Source organism: Aedes albopictus, chromosome 1 (genome assembly GCF_035046485.1).
Source record: "Aedes albopictus strain Foshan chromosome 1, AalbF5, whole genome shotgun sequence".
NCBI classification, from domain to species: Eukaryota; Metazoa; Arthropoda; class Insecta; order Diptera; family Culicidae; genus Aedes; species Aedes albopictus.
Genome location: NC_085136.1, coordinates 12805315 through 12826941, shown reverse-complemented (window position 1 = coordinate 12826941; position 21627 = coordinate 12805315). Strand labels below are relative to the sequence as shown.

General features: G+C 43.4%; 4 protein-coding genes across 4 annotated transcripts in view; all 4 read left to right on the top strand.

The window, feature by feature from the left end:
* Nucleotides 1-10712, top strand: part of LOC109431083 (chitin deacetylase 1) — a 104827-nt gene extending 94115 nt beyond the window's left edge. Inside the window, exons 6-8 of the mRNA XM_029862422.2 lie at nt 9459-9678; nt 9744-10129; nt 10191-10712. Of these exons, the coding sequence (XP_029718282.1) occupies nt 9459-9678; nt 9744-10129; nt 10191-10536 (952 nt within the window). The 3' untranslated portion in view covers nt 10537-10712. The remainder of the gene's footprint in view (nt 1-9458; nt 9679-9743; nt 10130-10190) is intronic.
* A 1070-nt stretch (nt 10713-11782) lies between these two features.
* On the top strand, nt 11783-12394 carry LOC134288023 (uncharacterized). Its single transcript, XM_062851622.1, has one exon. The coding sequence runs from the start codon at nt 11783-11785 to the stop codon at nt 12392-12394; it is 612 nt and encodes a 203-aa protein (XP_062707606.1).
* A 162-nt stretch (nt 12395-12556) lies between these two features.
* On the top strand, nt 12557-13261 carry LOC134288021 (uncharacterized). Its single transcript, XM_062851614.1, has 2 exons — nt 12557-12771; nt 12853-13261. Exons 1-2 carry the CDS (start codon nt 12557-12559, stop codon nt 13259-13261), a joined length of 624 nt encoding a protein of 207 aa, XP_062707598.1.
* A 7425-nt stretch (nt 13262-20686) lies between these two features.
* On the top strand, nt 20687-21603 carry LOC109424964 (glycine-rich selenoprotein). The gene is made up of 3 exons (XM_019700158.3): nt 20687-20895; nt 20988-21072; nt 21145-21603. The coding sequence occupies exons 1-3, from the start codon at nt 20877-20879 to the stop codon at nt 21323-21325; spliced, it is 285 nt and encodes a 94-aa protein (XP_019555703.2). The 5' UTR covers nt 20687-20876; the 3' UTR covers nt 21326-21603.
* The last annotated feature ends 24 nt before the right edge of the window (nt 21604-21627 follow it).

Here is a 21627-nt window from a genome sequence, read left to right as displayed (position 1 = left end):
GGGCACTGTGCTAGCAATTCCAATTGGTATCTGCACTTACTACTACATTTCTGCAGCGCCCAAATGTATTCTATTCTAATTCTACTATATCGAACTGGTTGCCTTGGCGCCAGGCCCCTGACATTAATGAAATTTATCGTAGCCAACATCTAACTGCCTTATACTCACATTCGTGCAAATTGAAACGAGCGTGTAATCAACAAACGCAGCTTTTGTTTGATGTTGTGAGCCACACACGAAATCACATTCACAATGCGTGTTTGTTGGGTTGCTTTATTCATCTAATCGCATGCTCCTCTTACCGTACATTAATATTAAAGCGAGTTTGAAGTGTTTTGTGATCATAAGGTGGAAAAAATGATTCCAAAAACTGATCAACAAACCAAAATAAACGTTAAACAAAAAATTGTTGATGTTTTCGCATTTGACAGTGGGCGCTATTTATTAGCGCCCAGGACATCCTGTCTACCATGATTCCAATGCATTGATATAGGCCGTGTCATGGGCCTGGTTGCACCAATATTTTCCTCTACAGCTTTGACATACATGTGCACAACAGTATGAAGAACATCTAACACATATGTTCTTCTAATCCCGTCCGAAGGAGATTTGGATTGTGAAAAGAAGCTAAACAATGTGCAACTGTGGAATCGAGTTCCGGTCTACGCCTGCACAGTGGTTGAAATCGCGAAAAACACGATCGTGGGCATTTTGAGTGTGATAATGTGAAAATAATATAATGTGATGTTCTGCAAAGTTGTTACATATTTTAAGGAGCAACTTTTGATAACTTTTGTTTTTTGATAAATTTACCCAAAAGTTAGATGAAAAATCTATTTTCTACAAAAGCAAAGAAAACTAAATGGTGTCTTCGGCAAAGTTATAGATAATATCATGCAAAAAAATATTGCCGAAGAAACTTTTGCTCTATCTTTTGAAATGAGCGATATATAATAAATTTAGTATAAAAAACCCCTTAAAACCTTGAAAAGCCACTAAATGCTTTATATCTCTTTTGGATTAGGTTTTCGAGGCTTCCGATGTTCTGAAGACTTTTTCATTATGTTATTGTGCATCTTTTTTCTTAGGACAGTGTTGCCATATTTTCATTGTTTCTATGTGATTTTTTATTTTCCTATAAAAAATGACTGTTTTTAATAATGAGATATCTCGAAAAGTTGCAAAACGTTGCAAAAAATTCAAAGCATGATGAAAAGTTGAATAAAATTGCTATCTTATATAGGTCAACTGATGAGTTGCTATCTGTCTCTTCGATGCTTAAAAAAAACCCTTAAAAGTTTAGAAAAACATGAAAATTTCACTTAACTTTTTTATATTTGATTTCCTTGACATGAAATGTTTTAGGAACTTTTTTGTATTCACTAAATGCACAATTTTGTCGCATTTTGCCATGGCTAACTTGTCGGTAACAGTAGATGCACTGTACTTCGAACGAAATCCTGAAACGGCGTTTGCAGAAGCCTATCCGTGAACTTGCAAAGAAAATATCAAAATATGTATGTTCTGTTTACGGAAAAGTATCGAAGTAGGCCACATAAATCACGCGTTTTGTTGTTTATTTTCGTCTTTTTCAGCGACTATTCGATTCGGTGCATTCATATTAGCGGCAAAATGCGATGAACGCATAGGAATAACGTGGAATAGCTAAAACCACGTATTTTCAAGCAACGCATAAGTATAAAAGAGACTAACAGAAACACATCAAATCTTGTGGACTAGCAAGGAAAAATGTATACCTTTCATATAGTGTGTGAATTTTTTGCAACAATTTGCAACTTTTTTAAATATTTTGGTTCAAAAATGTGCTTTTTTTCTTTGAAAACGCATGTTATCAAGAGAAATATTCAAGATAACTTCTTGATGTCTTCGACAAAATTGTGCATTTAGTGAATACAAAAAAGTTCCTAAAACATTTCATGTCAAGACAATCAAATATAAAAAAGTTAAGTGAAATTTTCATGTTTTTCTAAACTTTTAAGGGTTTTTTTTTCATAAAATCAGCTCTAAAATGGTCATTTTTGAAGATAGAGTCATGGTGTCTTCGACAAAGTTTTTCCATTTAACATTTAGAACAACTTTCATGAAGACGCCATTTTGATTTGCGGATTCCTAAGAAAAATATTTATTTTATCTAATTTTGAGCTAATTTTTTTAAAAAAGTAATTTTGTCAAAAGTTTGCTCTAAAAATATGCAACAAATTTGCTGAACATTGTATAGCACAATTTTTAGATTATCACATGGAAAAAGTATTTATTTCAACATTAAAAAGTGTGAAAGTGACAATTTTCAAACAGATTTTAAGCATCGAAGAGACAGAGAGCAACTCATCAGTTCACCTGTATATAAGATAGCAATTTTATTCAACTTTTCATCATGCTTTGAATTTTTTGCAACTTTTTGCAACTTTTCGAGATATCTCATTATTAAAAACAGTCATTTTTTATAGGAAAATTAAAAAATCACATAGAAACAATGAAAATATGGCAACACTGTCCTAAGAAAAAAGATGCACAATAACATAATGAAAAAGTCTTCAGAACATCGGAAGCCTCGAAAACCTAATCCAAAAGAGATATAAAGCATTTAGTGGCTTTTCAAGGTTTTAAGGGGGTTTTTATACTAAATTTATTATTTATCGCTCATTTCAAAAGATAGAGCAAAAGTCTCTTCGGCAATATTTTTCTGCATGATATTATCTATAACTTTGCCGAAGACACCATTTAGTTTTCTTTGCTTTTGTAGAAAATAGATTTTTCATGTAACTTTTGGGTAAATTTATCAAAAAACAAAAGTTATCAAAAGTTGCTCCTTAAAATATGTAACAACTTTGCAGAACATCACATTATATTATTTTCACATTATCACACTCAAAATGCCCACGATCGTGTTTTTCGCGATTTCAACCACTGTGGCCTGCTGGCGACGGAGACAGTCGAGTGACTCCGTAGCTTGAAGGAATAGAAGCGCCCGTCTAGTGAATTGGATGTCGTGAGTTCGAGACTCACCGGAGTACGTGGATTTCTTTTCACAATTCAAATCTCAATTTGCTAATCGAGCACATGTTTCTGTTGTACACATGGATGTCAAAGCATTTTCGACAGTGTAAAACGTTTCAGTTAATTTCAGAGGGCCTGTTTCTGGTGGGTTTCAAAGAGTTTCGAGGCATTTCAAGTCATTTTGAGAGGTTTGAAGAGGCTTCAGAAGGTGTCAGTAGAATTTAAGGGAAGTCTACGCTGATCTGATGGAGATTTACTGAAGGGCTTGAATTCGTTCCATTAATTCCAGAGGGAGAGTACAAAAGTTACTCGTAATTCATCGAGATATCACTAGGCTTGAAGACCCCGAATAGTTTTTAAACTCACTGCTTAATCGAACACTGTTGCGTGAAGCTATGGTAAAGTATGATCATCATCTTTGTCCGTCCATTGTGCTTCATCAAATGATCACTTGTAGATCCAGAGAGATCAAGGCAGATCAAGAAGGTTCTTGAATAGCCTTTGGCAACCTCTCACTCCAACTTGAACTCGCCTAAAACGTTCTTCAACTCTACCCTCAGCCCCTTTTCCATAAACTTTAAGTCCCCCAGCTGCTCTGAACTTAATGAAATCCCAATAACGTAACGTTACCTATTTAGAATTTTCCTAAATGGAGGTTCCACTAGTGTTTTCAAAGAAGATACACTCGGTCTTCTGTAGTTGTCAAGCTAACATTCCTTTGCTTCCCCTATGAGCCGTAAGGCTGTGGCCCTTAAACTCACAAGCCCTTATTGCCATTGTAAGTTCAAGCACAGAGAACCAATACACGATGATAACACTAACGCCACCAAACACCATATTGCCACAGTCAGTGGTGAACTGAAACATTTCAAGTGGTGAATTAAATTAGTATGGGAAATTAGCCGATTGCAGCGCCATGCTATTGCCACTTGTGTTGCCGATTTCAAATGGCCGTTGAATTCCTTACACAGTTTCGGAACTGGACTTGGATGTCTGTTCTCTGTGGTTCAAGGAAGAAGAATAGGGGTTTCTGGTGCAGTGATATGGTGTATTTAAATGGTGTCTGGAAGAGGCTAAAGAGGGTTCAGGCCTGTTTTACGAATGTTTTGGGGAGTTTCAAAAGCGTCTCTGGGTAGCTTGAAAGAGATTACTAGGAGTGTTTAGATGGTGAAGGAGAGTCAAAGGGGTGCAAGAGGGATTTCAGGGGTTTTTTATGTGAGTTTAAGCGATTGGGGTCTCAAGTTAGCCTAGTGGTTAAGACTATGGATCGCCAATCCAGAGACGACGGGTTCGATTCCCGTTCCAGTCTGGAAAATTTTCTCGACTCCCTGGGCATAGTGTATTATTGTAATTGCCTCACAATGTAACAAATTCATACAAGGGCAAGCAAAGAAAGCCCTTTCATTAATAACTGTGAAGCGAGGCAGGCCAAGTCCTAGTGGGGACGTAGAGCCACGATAAAGAAGAAGAATAAGCGTTTGGATAAGAAGAGCTAGAAAGGAAGAAGCAGTTTCACGAAGGATTTCAAAGAAAGAAACATGAGGAGTTTCAATGGGAATTGAGAGACGTGCATGGAGATTTAAGGTGGATTCATATAGATTTTGGGTAGTTGCAGAAACATTTCAGAAAGGCCTCAGAACTGTTTCAGAAATCTCTCAAAGAAGCTGCCTCCTCTTTCATCTTTCTCTTTCTCGTGTATGCTTAGGGGAGTGAGTAAGAAAAAGAAAAAGCTGGCTCAGCCAATGCAGAGGGTCTTAAAGGGTAGATGAAGAGGGCGTGTCAAAGAAACTTGAAAGAGAGAGCTCAGAAGAAATTTAAGGGCTGGGTAACAAGAAGACCTGGGGGCGACACTAAGTTTTCCAAGCCGAAATATCTTAAAAAAGACGAAAAACCTGGAAACATCCGCAAAAGCTTTGCCGTCTTTTCAGTGGATATGGCGAGTAGATGCAATGCGAGGTTTCAGAAAGTCAAGATAAGTCTAGGAAGATTTCAGGGTGATTTAAAGAGAGAGTTAAAGGGTTTCAACGACGGAGGAAGACAAGAGGAGTTTATAGACGGTTTCAACGGGTTGAAAATAGGCAATGGGATAATAAATAGTAAAAAGGTGCAGGCATGAGAGCTTTCAGAGAGAATGCAAGAGGAGGAGCAGAGGAAGTTTGGAGAGGGTTGAACGGGATAACAATGATATAGGGAGAAACGATTCAGTGTGACATGAGGTGAGTTTCAGAGGATTTCAAGGAATCTACCTTCCAAGAAGAGTTCAAGGGGAGGAAAGAACCGAATTTACAAATGTGTGGATTCCACAATTTTGCGGAGGCTCTCTGCGTGAGTTCATTCCTAGCTTCAAGTGATAATAAAATATCTTGAGCTTGCTCAAAACTTACTAGTTGAAATGAAAGAATGGTAACAAACTTCGGACGTTAAACAATTTAACAAGTTGGGAGATGTCTAGGGGGATTCAGGGGTCCCTTTTTTTAGAGAAGTAATGATGATTCCAAAGAGGCTTCAAATGCTTCTATGGGAGTATAAGGAGAGGGGATAAAAATTGAGTTTGAAACGGAGCAAAGGGGTTTCCAAAAGAACATTGGCAGAAAAAGCTCTCAGTTATATAGCTTAGCAACACTACCTGCTTCTCAGGGCTTTGTCCCAGTTGACGCCAAGTAAAAACAAAGTAGAAAAAGAAGAAGAAGATGGGAGAAAGGAGAAAAGGTGTTTGAGAGAACGCAGAAAAGTTAAAAGAAGTTTTAAAGACTGACAGGTACGCCAAGAGAGGGGAAGGTCTTAAGAGGAGCCAAAGGAGTTTCAATGGATCTCAAGAGCAACTCATGACTTCATGAAGCACACAATATGTACAGGATATTTTCCCAAAAATCATTGAAAAACACATGGTCTGGTCCCGGTGTAACTTAACGCCAACGGACGAGGACAAACAAACCTTATTCATAACAGTGCGAGAGATCCCAAAAAGTTCTCGAAGACACTTGGGTAGTCATTGAGTTCATTACTTGCTGAAGTATATGAGACCCAAGACCTGCGTGTTCATAATGTTCAGGTGTTCATAATACAGCGACAGATCACTAGTTTCACTTGTAGATTTGAAGATTACTCAAGGGAGTTCATGAAGACCTTCAGGAAGTCTTTGAACTCATCGCATATACAATACATTTTTTTATTGTTTATAGAGACTTTACCCTGAAGGGGCATTCGTCTCTAACCAATACATATGTATGGGCGAGTAAGCAAATTATTCATACAACAGCGACGAATCAATCATTACGCGTGTAATTAGACGATCTATACTCAAGAAAATTCTTCAAGAGCCGTAAACAATTCCATGGGGATCTCATTCAACAAATCCTAGAGCGAAAGAGTACAAAAATTGTCTACATTATTCAGGGATGTACAGTGAGTCACAGTGAAAATCGTCCACCCTAGATGCTAATTTATGTATCAACCGTGCTTCTTGTATGTTAATCCGTAATTTGGTATCTATTGCTCTTAAAGCTTGCTAGCAAGGGATCTTCATATTAGCATGTATTTTTTATCAAAACTTGCTTGACAAAAAATAATCACTACATATTTTGAAAAACTAGTCGGTTAAATGGTCACAGTGAAAATCGTCCACCCTACCAATACGTTCATGTGTTAGTGATATGTTTTGACATCTCCCTAAAGTTTCACTCACTTGAACACGTATACATACATATTCACCCGGGTGATTGTTATTGCGTTCAGTTTTCGCCGATTATTCCATCAACATGGCGCGCACCAAGCAAACATCTCTTGATATCAGGAAACTGATAATACAACTTCACAAAAGTGGTAAGAGTCAGCGTGAAATAGCGAAAACTATCGGCAGAAGCCGTACTACGGTGCAGAGCATCATAAAGCGATTCAATAGTGAACACCGGATTGAAAACAAACCCAAAACATCAACAAGGAAAATTTTCAACGAAGTTGATGAGCGTTGGCTTGTTCGCCAGGTTAACGATGATCCAAAGATAAGTGCTCCAAGACTTGCAGTTGCGGCGGAAAAGTATCTCGGGAAACAGGCAAACCCGGAAACTGTGCGTAGAGTGCTGCGGAAACACAACATCCACGGGAGAGTTGCGAGACGGAAGCCGTATGTATCACCAAAGAACATCAAAAGTCGTGTGGAGTTTGCAAGAAAGTACGTTGAAAAGGATTTTGGCTTCTGGAAACACGTCCTATTCGCAGATGAAAGCAAGTTCAACATTTTTGGGTCCGATGGTAGGGTTATCGTGTGGCGAAAGCCAAATGAAGAGCTGAAAAAGAAAAATCTCCGAGCGACTGTGAAGCATGGTGGTGGTTCCGTGATGGTTTGGGGTTGTATGTCGGCAGCTGGTGTGGGTAACTTGCACTTCATCGACGGAATCATGGATCAGTATGTCTACCTGGATTTGCTGAAGAAGAATGTGAGAGCTAGCGCACAAAAATTGGGAATATCGAAGACATTCAAGTTTTACCAGGACAACGATCCAAAGCATACAGCAGCGAAACCGAAAGCTTGGCTGAAGAAGAACTGCCCAACTCTCTTGAATCCACCTGCACAATCACCGGACCTCAATGTAATCGAGAATTTATGGCATCAGTTGGATGTAAACATCAGGAAACATCAAATAACGAGCAAGGATACACTGAAAACAGCACTTATGACCGAATGGAATAAGATCACTACAGCATACACTGAAAAACTCGTGCGATCCATGCCAAATCGCCTAAGGGAAGTTCTAAAGAACAAGGGATTGCCCACTCGATATTAGGTGAAGGATTCATTTCTTAAATGTTTATTATCTCATTTCCGCAGCGGTGAAATAGTATGCTGGACGATTTTCACTGTGACGTATTTTTAAGCATTTGTTCACTTTTTATCATTTTTTATATTTTGTTTTGATTTTTTAAATAACAAAAACTGTGTCACGCTGAAGCTTGGACAATGTGCTAATAAATGGTTCATTGGAGAAAAATATTGCTATCAGATATACTTTGATTTTTGAATTTGAAAGAAACACTTATTGGTGGACGATTTTCACTGTGACTCACTGTACCTCTCTTATCATGCAGAATGACCATAAATTTTATGAAAAGAATATTTTCAGCATACTCTAATAAATGACAAAAAATGTCATTCATTCTTGGCCACTCCCGTGCAGAGCTACCCATTAAATAATGCCTTTTTTCTGAATATGGTATACTCTACGTAAGGGGCCGTTCATAAACCACGTAGACTTTTTGGGGGGAGGGGGGGGGGGGGTTCTGACCAAAGTCTACGCTCCATACAAATTTCAAAATTTTTGTATGGACAAAAGTCTACGAGGGGGGAGGGGGGGGTCTGAGATGGCCAAATTTTGGTCTACGTGGTTTATGAACAGCTCCTAATGGGTCGCTCCTAAAATGGTAACACTGTTGAATCCATTACAGTAATTTCACCAAAAAGCTAGCAGATTGGCCCTAGTAGACACGCCCTCGGGTCCTTTTCACACATTCTATTTAAATTATTAAACCGAAAAAATCCGTCATGACATGCTAAGCTCGCCGCACCAACGTCCGTCCGTCCGTCCATCCAAGCAACCATGGAGCGTGTAAGAGCTCTGGCTGTGCACAGCAAAAAAGTAATCAATTTTTCATTTTTATGATTACATTTTTATTGCATTAAATGATTGCTATAAAAGTTCCTTTGGCAAAAGTAGCTACACATACAGCTGGGATGGAGAAAGCTGGGCCTGTCATAAAAGCGAACATGTGGGTGAGCACCGGCCGAGCCCTCCACCAGAGCACAGAGCGTTCGTTGGTGCAATCATATCAAGATATGGAACCACACGGTTCCTACAAATGCAGCAGGCGACCAGAGCTCCGATGCAGGGATGAGCTGAAATTAACTGCAAGCAAGATATAACCCGACTCCGATGTGAGGAGCCGTTTTCTCATCACCGGAAAATGACTACAGTACTACAGAACGGGGTTTGCTGCAGGCAGGCTGGCAGACAGGCGGTTAGGGAGGGACGATGAGATAGAACCCAGCAGATATGGCCAGAGTCAGGATTTATATTTTAATCCGTTTTCCCTTCGGCATTGGGAACCAATCTCCTAGCAAACGTTCTTTCTCTCTCGTTTTTGCAAAACACAAAAAATCTCATCTTGATTTAGCCCCATTTTTACGCCGTATTACTCACCTTAATCGCGATAACCGCGCTCTCCGAACGTAGCAACCCGGTCACATGCTGCCGCTTCTCATATGCACCACACTCTTTCGCAATCAAGATTTTCTCATGGCAATCCTAGATCAGGCTGCAGCAGTGGGGTCTGCCTCCTGCACACATGCTGCGATGGAAATTGAATCTCCATTTTCGTTCAAAAGAAGCTATTTCGTTTTTTGTTAACAAATTGCATTTTGGCATTATCTTTTTTTGCTTCTGCAGTAACTACCAGCAAATCCAGACGCTGGCCAACGCTGGGCACGAGATTGCACTGGAAACGATCTCGCTGCAGATGGGACTGCAGGACAAGGGCTACGAGGAATGGGTCGGCGAAATGATTGGTATGCGATCGATCCTGAAGCACTTCTCCAATGTGTCGTCCAATGAGATCAACGGAATGCGCGCTCCCTTCCTGAAGCCCGGAAGAAATACTCAGTACAAGGTAAGTGAAGGGGTGGGGCTGTTGGACTTTACGATCACTGAAACTGAATTTCTCTCTTGATTAAGGTCATCGAAGACTTCGGGTTCATCTATGACAGTTCCATCAGCGTTCCACCAAGCCCGATCCCAATGTGGCCGTACACCCTGGACTACAAGATTCCACATCAGTGCAAGAGCGGGACCTGCCCGACCAAGTCGTTCCCAGGTATTTGGGAAGTTCCGTTGAACGCCCATTACGTCGAGAGCTACGAGGGCGGTCACTGCCCCTACATGGATCAGTGTGTGCTGCATAATCACGACGCCGATGATGTGTTTGCCTGGTTGCAGGAGGACTTCGAAAGGTATTACTACCAGAATAAGGCTCCATACATGATGCCCTTCCATACCAACTGGTTCCAGATTCGAGAGCTGGAGCAAGGTCTCCACAAGTTCCTCGATTGGACGCAAACTCTGTAAGTTATTCTGATCTTTGTCAATTTTACAATAACTCAAAATTCATCATCCTTGTTCTAGTCCCGACGTGTGGTTCGTGACGGTAACGCAGGCCCTCACCTGGATCACCGACCCGAAAACGCTGAACCAACTGAACAACTATGAACCGTGGAACTGCAAGTCCAGAACCACCCAGACGCCGAAGCCGTGCAACATCTCCAACAAATGCGCTCTGGCCTTCAAGGAACCGACCTCGAACATCAGCGACACCCGGTACATGGAGACGTGCTTCGACTGCCCGGCCGTCTACCCCTGGCTGGGAGATTCCCACGGAACGGGCATTCCCGGACGGGACAACTACATTGACCAGAGCGGAGCGGGCGGTGGCGGCGACGAAAAGGACGCAGGCGCGGAGGACGAAAACTAGAGGTCTGACCCGTTGTGATGTGTCCCCGCTAGGGGGGACACGCACTACTTTTAGAGTATTTTAACTTTATTGAAAGAAAAGACAAAAACAAACTTTAACTGAGCGAGTGGGCGCTCCACGTGGGAGCCAAATTATACGATATGTATTCTCTCGATCGCAGGGAAGAAATATTCTAACCTGGTCGCCTACTTTGTCTCATTTCCTGAAAGAAAGCCTATTTTCAACTCACCCACGCTTATAAACTTTAACCCATAAACCAAAGCAAGCTTTGAGTTTTGACAACAAAAACAACTACGGGCGTACGTCAAAGTACCGTTTCGTGTTTAATTAGGGCAAGCAGGCGTAAAACAACAGGGTAGGTACCCTATATTGCGTTGTGACCCAGTCAACAAACGATTCCTCACTCCACTAGAACGCGCTGTACCTAGATGACGACGGGCATTGCCGGCCGGCAGACGTTGCAACGTTCGTCATCCGGATGAAACATGGTTTGCGAATTTGTAGTTACCTATGCACACCGTGGCAGTAGGCTCGCTTTCGTTTCATACCGAGCAGGTGGAGTGCCCTCATCCAGCGCTACGCACAGTAGGTGGTTCGGCTGCAGCAAAGGAACCTGTGTTTGTTTGGTTTTCGGTTGGGGCTGCTGCTGCATACGGGTTTACAAGGTAACATCGTCGTGGCCGAGATCGTAGTCAACTATGGGTTTGGATGGCGACGATGACGACTGCTGCAAATGTGTAACTGATTATGTGCCCAGCCTGCTTGGATGGATGGATCTTAGTATGTACCTACTTTCAGGACAAGCAGCGCAGCTCTTTATGAGTGTCAATAGAGATGTTTGAAGCAGAATAGCTTCCATTCCAGAGTTTGGAAGCTAATGTTGATGTTGCAGTACCAGGAAGAACATCTCTGACTCATGGACTGGAGTCTGGACTTTTGCATTGTGTTCTTATTTACCACCTTGAACAGTGGAAATTGTGCAGAGATCCAATGAATTGGACTTAGTAGGAAAGCTAACATATCTCAATGTGCAAGCGTATTTGAGAACTTAACATTAAGGGCGCCAGCCAGATCCCTATTATCAACGACAAAAAAATATGAGTTCGAAAATCGTTGCTTTTCGAGACCGACATTCCTCTGCATCTGCACAGTTATCTAGGGAAGAAGCCAAAGAAACTGTTTAGTCGGCAGAAGTCGGTCTTTTATTCCCGTTACCAATGTCTGCAGTACGCAAAAAGTGACGCGGATGACTTCACATCGTATGCTGTCATGGTTTCAACTCTCCAAGCTCACTCCGGATCAAATCAAGGCGCACCGTTTCGTCTGTGGACTCCAATCGCCACGGGATGCGGACACCCGAGCAAGATTGTTCTCAAACCTGGAAGCCGACGAAACCGCAGTCAACGAACAAGAAGAAGCGGCCAGCAAGGTCACCCTGGAGAACCTCGTTGAAGAATGCCATCCATCACGTGGCCAACCTCAAACAGGACAGGCTGATGGTGGAGAACAAAGAAGCACGGAACGTCAACATTGTCTCCCACAAACCGAAGAATCCTGTGAAAAAATCGGAAGTGTCCAAAACGCCCAGCACTACGTACGCGAGTGTCTATTCGCTTCGCACACGTGTTACAGATGCAAGCAGCAAGGACACAAGGAGGGGTACTATTCAAGCAACAAGCCTACACCCTCGAAGCCATTCAACCTGACGAAACCCAGAGAGAACGTGAAGACGAGGGGTATCGGAAGCAAGCGGAAGTTCATCCCAGCCGAACTCAACGGTACAACAGTCAAGCATCAGCACGACTCGGCGTCCGACATCACCATTATCTCTGAAGATACTTGGATCAACTTTGGATAGCCACCCACTCAACCGACGGAGGAATCTGCAGTAACAGCTTCCGGTGGCAACCTTAACCTTCTCGCCGAGTTTCAAACCGAGATCACTATTAGGAATGTGATCAAAACAAGTCGCATTTTCATCTCGGACAGCACTGAACTCAACGTTCTTGGAATCGTGACTATGGATCTATTCGATCTGTGGTCTGTGCCGATCAGCAGCTTGGTCAACGTCGTACACCAACGTCCCGACCAACAACCCGGTGAATACGTGAATCAACTCAAGCAACACTTTCCGGAGGTTTTCCGAAGCACGCTGGGTAGGTGCCGTAAAGCGCAAGTGAAGCTGTACCTGAAGCCTGATGCACGTCCGTCCTATTGCCCGAAGCGACCCGTAGCGTACGATTCTCGGACTGGGCAGCTCTAATAGCTGGAGCACGTTACTTCACACATCTCGACTTGTCTGACGCTTACCTGCAGGTCGAGGACGAGAAGGAATCGCGGAAGGTACTCACGGTCAACACCCGCCGTGGCCTATTCCAGTACAACCGATTACCCCCTGGAGTCAAGTCGGCACACGGCGCTTTCCAGCGCATCATCGACAGCATGGTGGCCGACACCCTTTGAAGTCAAGCCGTATCTGAACGACAACCTTATCGTTGGTCGGACCAAGGAGGAACACGGTCGCAATCTCTACGCCGTTCTCAGGTGTATACGTGAGTATGGTTTCCATTTACGTCTCGAAAAGTGTCGTTTCGCACTCTCCCAGATCGAGTTCCTCGGACATATCGTGGACAAAGATGGCATCCACCCGAACCCTTCCAAAACCGATGCCATTTCCAAGATGCAACCTCCGAAAGACGTTCAGCAGCTTCGTTCCTTCCTGTGAACTCGTGATGCAAATGAAGAAGCTCCCCCTGGACAACCTTCTCAAAAAAGATTCCCACTGGAATTGGACCGATGAATGCCAGCAATCCTTCGACCCATCTGTAGGATTTCTAGTTGATCAATAAATACACAATACACAATTAAATTTTAGTATCTAACTATATTTTTTCTTTTCATTTTCACTGCACAAACGATTCACACCTTTCATCCACTAAATCCATTTCAAAACTGAAATCCAAACCCTTTTCCGTTCATTTCTCTTGGTTGCCTTTCATTCATCCATTTCTCTCTTTTGGACTACCCCGCGTTTCTCGATTCATCATCCGTCGTCGTCCTCCAGCAATTTTTCAGAATCCACCTCCTAGCTCTACACTGATGCAAATTTTCAGTTTTATTTCAGCCCAATATGTTTTTAGTTTCAAAGTCAATTATTCTTTCCTACACCATCCACGGAGATCATCGTCGCAGCAGATGCATCGAAGTAGTTACGGCCTTGGAGCAGTAACTATGCATCGGTTCCCGACCGGTGAAGTGAAGGTAATTGCCCATGCCTCTCGCTCACTGACCCCGGCAGAGATGAACTACATACAAGTGGAGAAGGAAGCATAGGCCCTGATTTTCGCTGTCACTCGCTTCCACGGAATCGCTGTACGGACGTCGCTTTCTCCTGCAGATCGATCACCAACCTCAATGTTTTCGGTACGACAAACATCGGCTATGCAGATTGCCTTTCGCGGCTGAGAGCTGGCCAGCCCAACCGAAGCAAATCGCAGATTCAGATGTCAAGGAGTACTTCGCAAGACGAGATGGACTTCAAGTTGTCAACGGCTGCATCATGTTCGGCGATCGAATCGTCGTTCCCTTCAAGTTTCGCAAGCGGATTGTTCGATAATTACATCGTGGACGCCCAGGAATGGACCGGATGAAGTCTCTGGCTCGCAGCTACATCTACTGGTCGAATGTGGATGACGACGTGACGCAATTCATTCAACAGTGTACAACGTGCGCTGAAGCAGCGAAGTTGCCGAAGAAATCAAGCCTGGAGTCGTGGTCTCTTGCAGTCAATTGATTTCGCTGGCACAATTGACGGTTATTACTATTCCGTCATCGTGGATGCCTACTCCAAGTGGCCCGAAATTTTTCGCACTCGTTCTATCACCACAACTACAACCCTGGATCTGCTTTGTGAGACAATTTCCGGTTTCAGCAATCCGGACACTCTGGTCTCGAACAACGGCATGCAATTCACCAGCCACCAGCGTGCAGTTTCAGCAGTATTGCCGTGAAAATGGTTCACCCACCTCCGCACTGCTCCCTACCATCCGCAGTCCAACGGTCAAGCGGAACGATTCGTTAACTCCCTCAAGCGTGATCTCAAGAAGCTGAGCAAAGGGGAAGGCTCACCCACTCTGGACATTCCTGCAGACATTCCTTGCGGTGTATCACTCAACTCCAAATAGAAGCACACCGCATCCGACGTATTCTGCAGAAGTGTTCCTCGGAAGATCAGTACGTATCACTTTGGACCTCTTGAAGAAGCCTGCTCCTGAAGCCCCAGGTGCCAAGAACCTCAAGCACATCAATCGCCGCCATGGAACAATGAAGAGCAACTTCGAAAAAGATGGCCTGGTGTACGTTGAGCAATATTTCCGGAATACCAAGTCATGGAAGCCAGGTCGAGTCATTGAACGGAAAGGTTCCGTTCATTACATTGTGCCACTGGAAAACAACGGAAGACCGACGCAGCTACCGTAGGAAGTCTTGCTCGATGAAGTACACGTTCCAATACCTGCAACGGTACCGGCTGATCTAGAAGTTCAGCCTGGTACGACCGAAGCTCTAGTTCCTGTTACCACCTCGCTGCCGGTCTTGCGAGAAGATGCATGTAGGTCCGATGCCAGATGAAGATGATGAAGAAGCTACATCCGCTCCACCGCCGGTGCCATCGGAACCAGTTGGAGTTCTGCGACTTTCAGTGCGGGAATCAAGAATCCCTAGATGGCTGTCGCACGATGATCGGCAAGAAGTTAGGTTCCGATCATAGTTAAAACTACCGGTTGTATTCCGGAGCCGGTTCCGGGTGTCCAGCCGGAAAAGGACAAACATGTAAGTGTGCCAAATCGCGGCTTTTTTTCGATAATCTGATGATCAGTTAGCAATAAATCAGGTTCGGACCATATTTGAAACTACCTGTTGTGTTCCAGAACCGGTTCCAGGTGTCCCGCCGGAAGTAACCAAGCATGAAAATGAGCCAAACCTATGCTTGTGACACATCAAATCGTGGCTTTTTCGATAACCTGATGATCGGTTAGCAAGAAATTGTGTTCCAGATTCGGTTCCAGGTGTCCCGCAGGATGTGGCCATGCATTTATGTGAGAGAAACCCATCTTGAGACGCATCAAATTGTGGCTTCTTCGATAACCTGATGGTCAGTTAGCAAAAAATTAGGTTCTGACCATATTTAAAACTACTGGTAGTGTTCCGGAACCGGATCAAAATATCCTGCCGAAAGTAGTAAAACATGCTGACGAATTATTAAATCCCGTTTTTTTTTCGATACTCTGATGATCGGTTAGCAAGAGAATAGGCTCATATCACTACCACTAGTGTTCCAAAGCCGATTTTCCCCTTTAAGAATGGTCATTAGACTGGCCCAGAACGCAAAAATGACGAAAAGTTCTATGATGCATCCCCTATAATTGTGCCTTTGGATTAGAGCAGTGTTCCTGAGGCCCATTTTTTCAACTGCTCGTATTGCAACACCTGGGTCGATTTGTGTAGCATTCAACACGTTATTCTTGATTATTTCGAGAATAGAACAGTTTCCATATGAAACATTGCAAGGAATTCTACGGCAACATAGAGATCTGAACATCACGTGCGGCCCGCGAGCCGCACTTTGGTGACCGCGGGATTAGAGGAACAATCCGTGAAAGATTCAGCTCAATTTGTGAAGACTAAGCTGGCACAAATGAGTTGAATTGTGTATATGGGGTTTTTAAGTCAAATACATGGGACACTAGGGGGTGGAAGCTCAGGTAAAATATTATCTCCTGGGCGCCCATTAAAAACACCACCCCCGGCGAAGACTGGCGCTCGAGCCTAGCTATTTAGCACTGTAGTTGGAGGAAATGCCAATGCAGAACCCGTAGCTTCCGGGAAGGTAAGCCCAGCTCCCTGGGTTAGTGGGTTGGTGTCAGGCCCTGCGAGCCAGCCGTAAAAAAGACTAGCACCGGAAAATCAACAAAAGAAGAATGCGAACCGATACCAATGGCGACGACCACAGCGACGAAAAGGGACTTGCGATTGGAAGCTCGGTACGTGGAACTGCAGATCTCTCAACTTCATTGGGAGCACCCGCATACTCGCCGATATACTGAAGGACCGCGGGTTCGGAATCGTAGCGCTGCAGGAGGTGTGTTGGACAGGATCTATGGTGCGAACGTTTAGAGGTAATCATACCATCTACCAGAGTTGCGGCAACACACGTGAGCTGGGAACAGCTTTTATAGTGATGGGCGACATGCAGAGGCGCGTGATCGGTTGGTGGCCGATCGACGAAAGAATGTGCAGGTTGAGAATCAAGGGCCGATTCTTCAACATTAGCATAATAAACGTGCACAGCCCTCACTCCGGAAGCACTGATGATGACAAAGACGGGATACTTTCGAGGTGGTAGAAGAATTCGTCTACCTCGGTTCCTTGCTAACGGCTGACAATAACGTGAGCCGTGAAATACGAAGGCGCATCATCAGTGGAAGTCGTGCCTACTATAGGCTCCAGAAGAAACTGCGGTCAAAAAAGATTCGCCCCGCACCAAATGTACCATGTACAAGACGTTAATAAGACCGGTGGTTCTCTACGGACACGAGACATGGACGATGCTCGAGGAGGACCTGCAAGCACTCGGAGTTTTCGAGCGACGGGTGCTAAGGACGATCTTCGGCGGTGTGCAGGAGAACGGTGTGTGGCGGAGAAGGATGAACCACGAGCTTGCTGCACTTTACGGCGAACACAGTATCCAGAAAGTGGCCAAAGCTGGAAGGATACGGTGGGCAGGGCATGTTGCAAGAATGCCGGACAACAACCCTGCAAAGTTGGTGTTTGCTAACCATCCGGTTGGTACAAGAAGGCGTGGAGCGCAGAGAGCACGATGGGCGGACCAGGTGGAGCGTGATCTGGCGAGTGTTGGGCGTGACCGAGGATGGAGAGCTGCAGCTGCAAATCGAGTATTATGGCGGCAAATTGTTGATTCAGTATTATCATGAATTTGATGTGAACTAAATAAATGAAATGAACATGGGACACTAGATTACCTCTAGTCCATCGCTCAGCATGCTAGATGTAACCATAGATTTAACGATGATGTAACGCTCGATTTGGCTCATATTTGCATAGATGGTAGTTGATACTATAAGGCAGCGCTTCCCAAACTCGGTTTTCGCGGCGCCCCAATGTGTCGCAGGATCGCTTTTTCAACTCGTTTTAGCAAGCCTGCAAGAGACTGGTGCGCCGCAAAAACAGAGTTTGGGAAGCGCGGCTCTAAGGAATAAAGTGACAATAAATGGTCAGCAAGAAAAAAGGAATAGATTCCAGGTGTCCCACTTGATGTGACCACATATAAAAGTGAACGAGACCCATGCATGAAACACATCAAATTGAAGATTTTTCGATAGCATGATGTACGGTTTGCAAGAACACAGGCTTATGTTAACGAGCCTGGATGAAACAAAGAGGAGAAACGTCAAAATTGGAACATTCGATTTTCTGTGATCTCCATAGTTCCAATCTCAGTTTCCAATTGAGCAGGAGACCAGTCAAAACGACAAGGAATTGCCACTTTGGTATACTCGAGACACTTTAGCTTATGTCACATTTGCTACTACCGGCGATATTTGAACGGAGTAAGACTTATAATGAAGAATCTCGTTGCTTTCCTAATAGGAAGCAATCAGTGAAGTACTAGATTGAAAGTAGTGAGCTGGATTTTTGTATGGTGAGATGATCAATTCTCCGTTTCTGCAATGAAATGGTGCAAACAGCGTGGGTTATATGATTTCTTGCCTAATTTGATGCTGTTTGAGCAAAAGTTTGGGTAACTGTGTTGTTGTATTATTTATTTCTTGCAACTTCAACAACACAGTTACCCAAACTTTTGCTCAAACAGCATCAAATTAGGCAAGAAATCATATAACCCACGCTGTTTGCACCATTTCATTGCAGAAACGGAGAACTGATCACCTCACCACAGACAAACAGACGTGTCACTTGGAAGAAAATGCGATAAAAATCATCGTAACGCAAACATAGTCGCCCAATGCTAATTATGCTGTGGTACGCAAATCTACTGAGTAGATGGCGGTAGTGAGCAAACGTCAAACAGGAGTAAAAACGAAGCGAGCGCCATGAGCGAGCGATTTGCGAACTACGGAATATTTGAATAATCCGTTAAAAAGTGAAACGATGGGAAGTGAGTAGAGTGAGACGTCTGTTTGTCTGTGATCTCACCATACAAAAATCCAGCTCACTACTTTCGATCTAGTACTTCACTGATTGCTTCCTATGGGGTACGTTCGGTGTAGTACTAGATTTGTAGTAATGAGCTGAATTTTTGTATGGTGTGAAGGTGAATTCTCTGTTTCTGCAAGGAAATGGTGCAAAAAGCGTGGGTATTATGATTCATTGCCTAATTTGATGCTGTTTGAGCAAAACTTTGGGCAACATTGTTGTTGTTGTCTCTATTTCTTGCTATTTAAACAATACAGTTACCCAGAGTTTTGCTCAAATAGCATTAAATTAGGCAAGGAATCATAATACCCACGCTTTTTGCACCATTTCCTTGCCGGAACAGAGAATTCACCTTCTCACCATACAAAAATTCAGCTCATTACTACAAATCTAGTACTTCGCCGCTCTGTCCTATTATCAGGATCCAGGGACAGAAAGATAATGAGTATACATTTGAAGAGAAAGGCACTATCACCACTAGGTGGATTAATCAGGGTTTTTTTTTTTTCTTTTCTCGGGCATCACAGCGCCCAACGTCAACCCATCAGCAGCCGCGAGCATGCATAAGCAGCCTGAAAGTTCCATTCGAAACTTTATCTGAACTTCGTGGAACTTGTAAGCTGCTTAAGATGCTACTCGGAACTTTGTTGGAACTTTCTAGTTCTTTGAAGTTCATTTCAGTGCAGTAGCTTGATGTTCTACGGATTTATTTTTGTCATTTTAGCAAAAACATCATTATAAGCAAATCTTCATAGACAACCAAATTAAATTCACCAAATCAATGAATATGAAGAACAAATGAGCAATATGAAGAGCATATTTTCCCCGCCAGATTCGAATCGGTAGTCGCTGCGTTAGAGCTCTACACTCTACCCCAACACCACAATTGTGATAAGTGTAAAGTGGATGAAATCTGACTTGAATCAATCCTCTGTCGACATCTAGGTTTGCACACTTGTACAGTAGCGAAGATAACTTATCCATATTATGTATCTATAGCAGCGCAGCGGTATGACGGCAGCTTATCACGCAGGAGGTATTGGTTCAAATCTACATAGGAGTGCCAAATGTATAAGTAAGTAAGTATGTAAAGTAAGTTTGAGCATGTTTCTCAACAATATAAGCAACAACAGGTTGTGATGAATCTGAAAAGTACATTTCATTTTTGTTTTCACATTCATTTTGAAGAAGTTCCGTCAGAAGCTGCTATCCGACTTCCTTTTATGTGAACTTTCAAGTTTCGAAATAACTTAAAAATGTAGCTGCTTAGAAGGCTAAAGAGCAAACTCCAAAAATCTGCTTAGCCTATAAAGTACCCTCTTATCTGAACTTTTGGTTACTTGGGTTACTGGTGAATTAGCGAGAAATGAATCCTGTGAAATAGTTCTACTTCTGAGAGTTTTTCTAACGATGGAAAAATGTGTCGGAACCCTCACTCATCTGTGCTTGACTTGTGGTGCTAGTGAATAAGACACCCAGATCGGAGCAGAAACTGTCCCATTTTCCAAACTTGAACAGCATTTTTTTTTTTCACTGCAAACAAACACAATGACAATGAAAATATATTCACTACATTCTTTTCATCAAGTGGCATATAATGAATACATTTGCATTGCAAAAACGTTAGTTTTGAACTAATTTGAACAACAAGCTGCTTTCAAATGTTTGATGAAGTCCATGATTTCAACAACGAAATGTTCAACGTTACTTCACACCCACCTGTTCCACGTGCTCGCTTTCGGTTCGAGCTGTAAATTTGCGCGCATCGTGCTTCGAGAAGCTTCTCTCCCATTTCTCTTTTTCGCTCTCGGAAAGCACGTGATTCCTCTTTTCATCCCGTCCCAAAAGCTCTCTAGCAAACAATTTCACTTTCCATCGTATTCCCTCGCCTGTCAATCTGTCAAAGCGCAAAACGTCAAAACAGGGGTGACGTGCACTTTGCATTGAATGGTTGCAGCAATTTCATTGCCTTTTTGTGAAACATTACGCAGAACAAACACAAAGGAAGTTGGGAGTGATTTTCGGGAAATTTCTTTCATTACTCGGGACTTGTTCCGACCGGACTCGGCTACGTTAATGGACCAGTTGTAAAGGATCAATCAGCGACGATGGTTTACATTGCGAGAGGTAAGTACGCAGGGCTGGGTTGGTAACATCTATCGATTGTTTTTACTTTGAGTATAATATGTGTCTGACCCCTTTTTCTCTTCCTGAAACAGACGGAAGTGTCCACGAATCCCCGCCATGGAGCGTCCAGCGGTTCATCGGGATGATTACGGGATTCTTCAGCTTGATCGCCATGTTGTAAGTCATCTGGGGCAAACTTCCTATGCTTACTTTGATTACTACGTCTCAATTTCGCCCCCCTCCTTTCAGCTTCAAAACAATGTTCAACATGGACTCGAATAGAGCATCCCGCGGTCAGGATTCCAGCGGTGTCCGGTGGAGCGGTGGCGGAGGAGGCGGTGGTGGTCCACCTCCGCCGGGAGGCCCCCGGCGCCGGCCAATCGGCCGGATGATGACCCTCAGCGATTGTACCGTGCCCGGAGGCGGATGAGCGCGGTAAAGCGTTCACCTTGGGAATTGCCCCGCTTTTCCTGGTGGACGCCGCTGAATGTTCGAAGTGTTGTCATTTGAGCGTCTAAAAGATTTCTCCTTTTGCGTCTTTTGTATGACGAGCAAGTTCTAAACCCACGCTAAACCACGGGCGGATTTGTTCCGAAGAAGATTCTCGAACGATGACAATGGTGTCAAGGATTGTGTATGAAGGTGTAACTTTCAACTTTTTGTTTACGTTTAGTTTCAAATCAATCTTAGTAAGCGTGTTGGTGAAAATGTGTTAAAAATGAAGATGAAAGT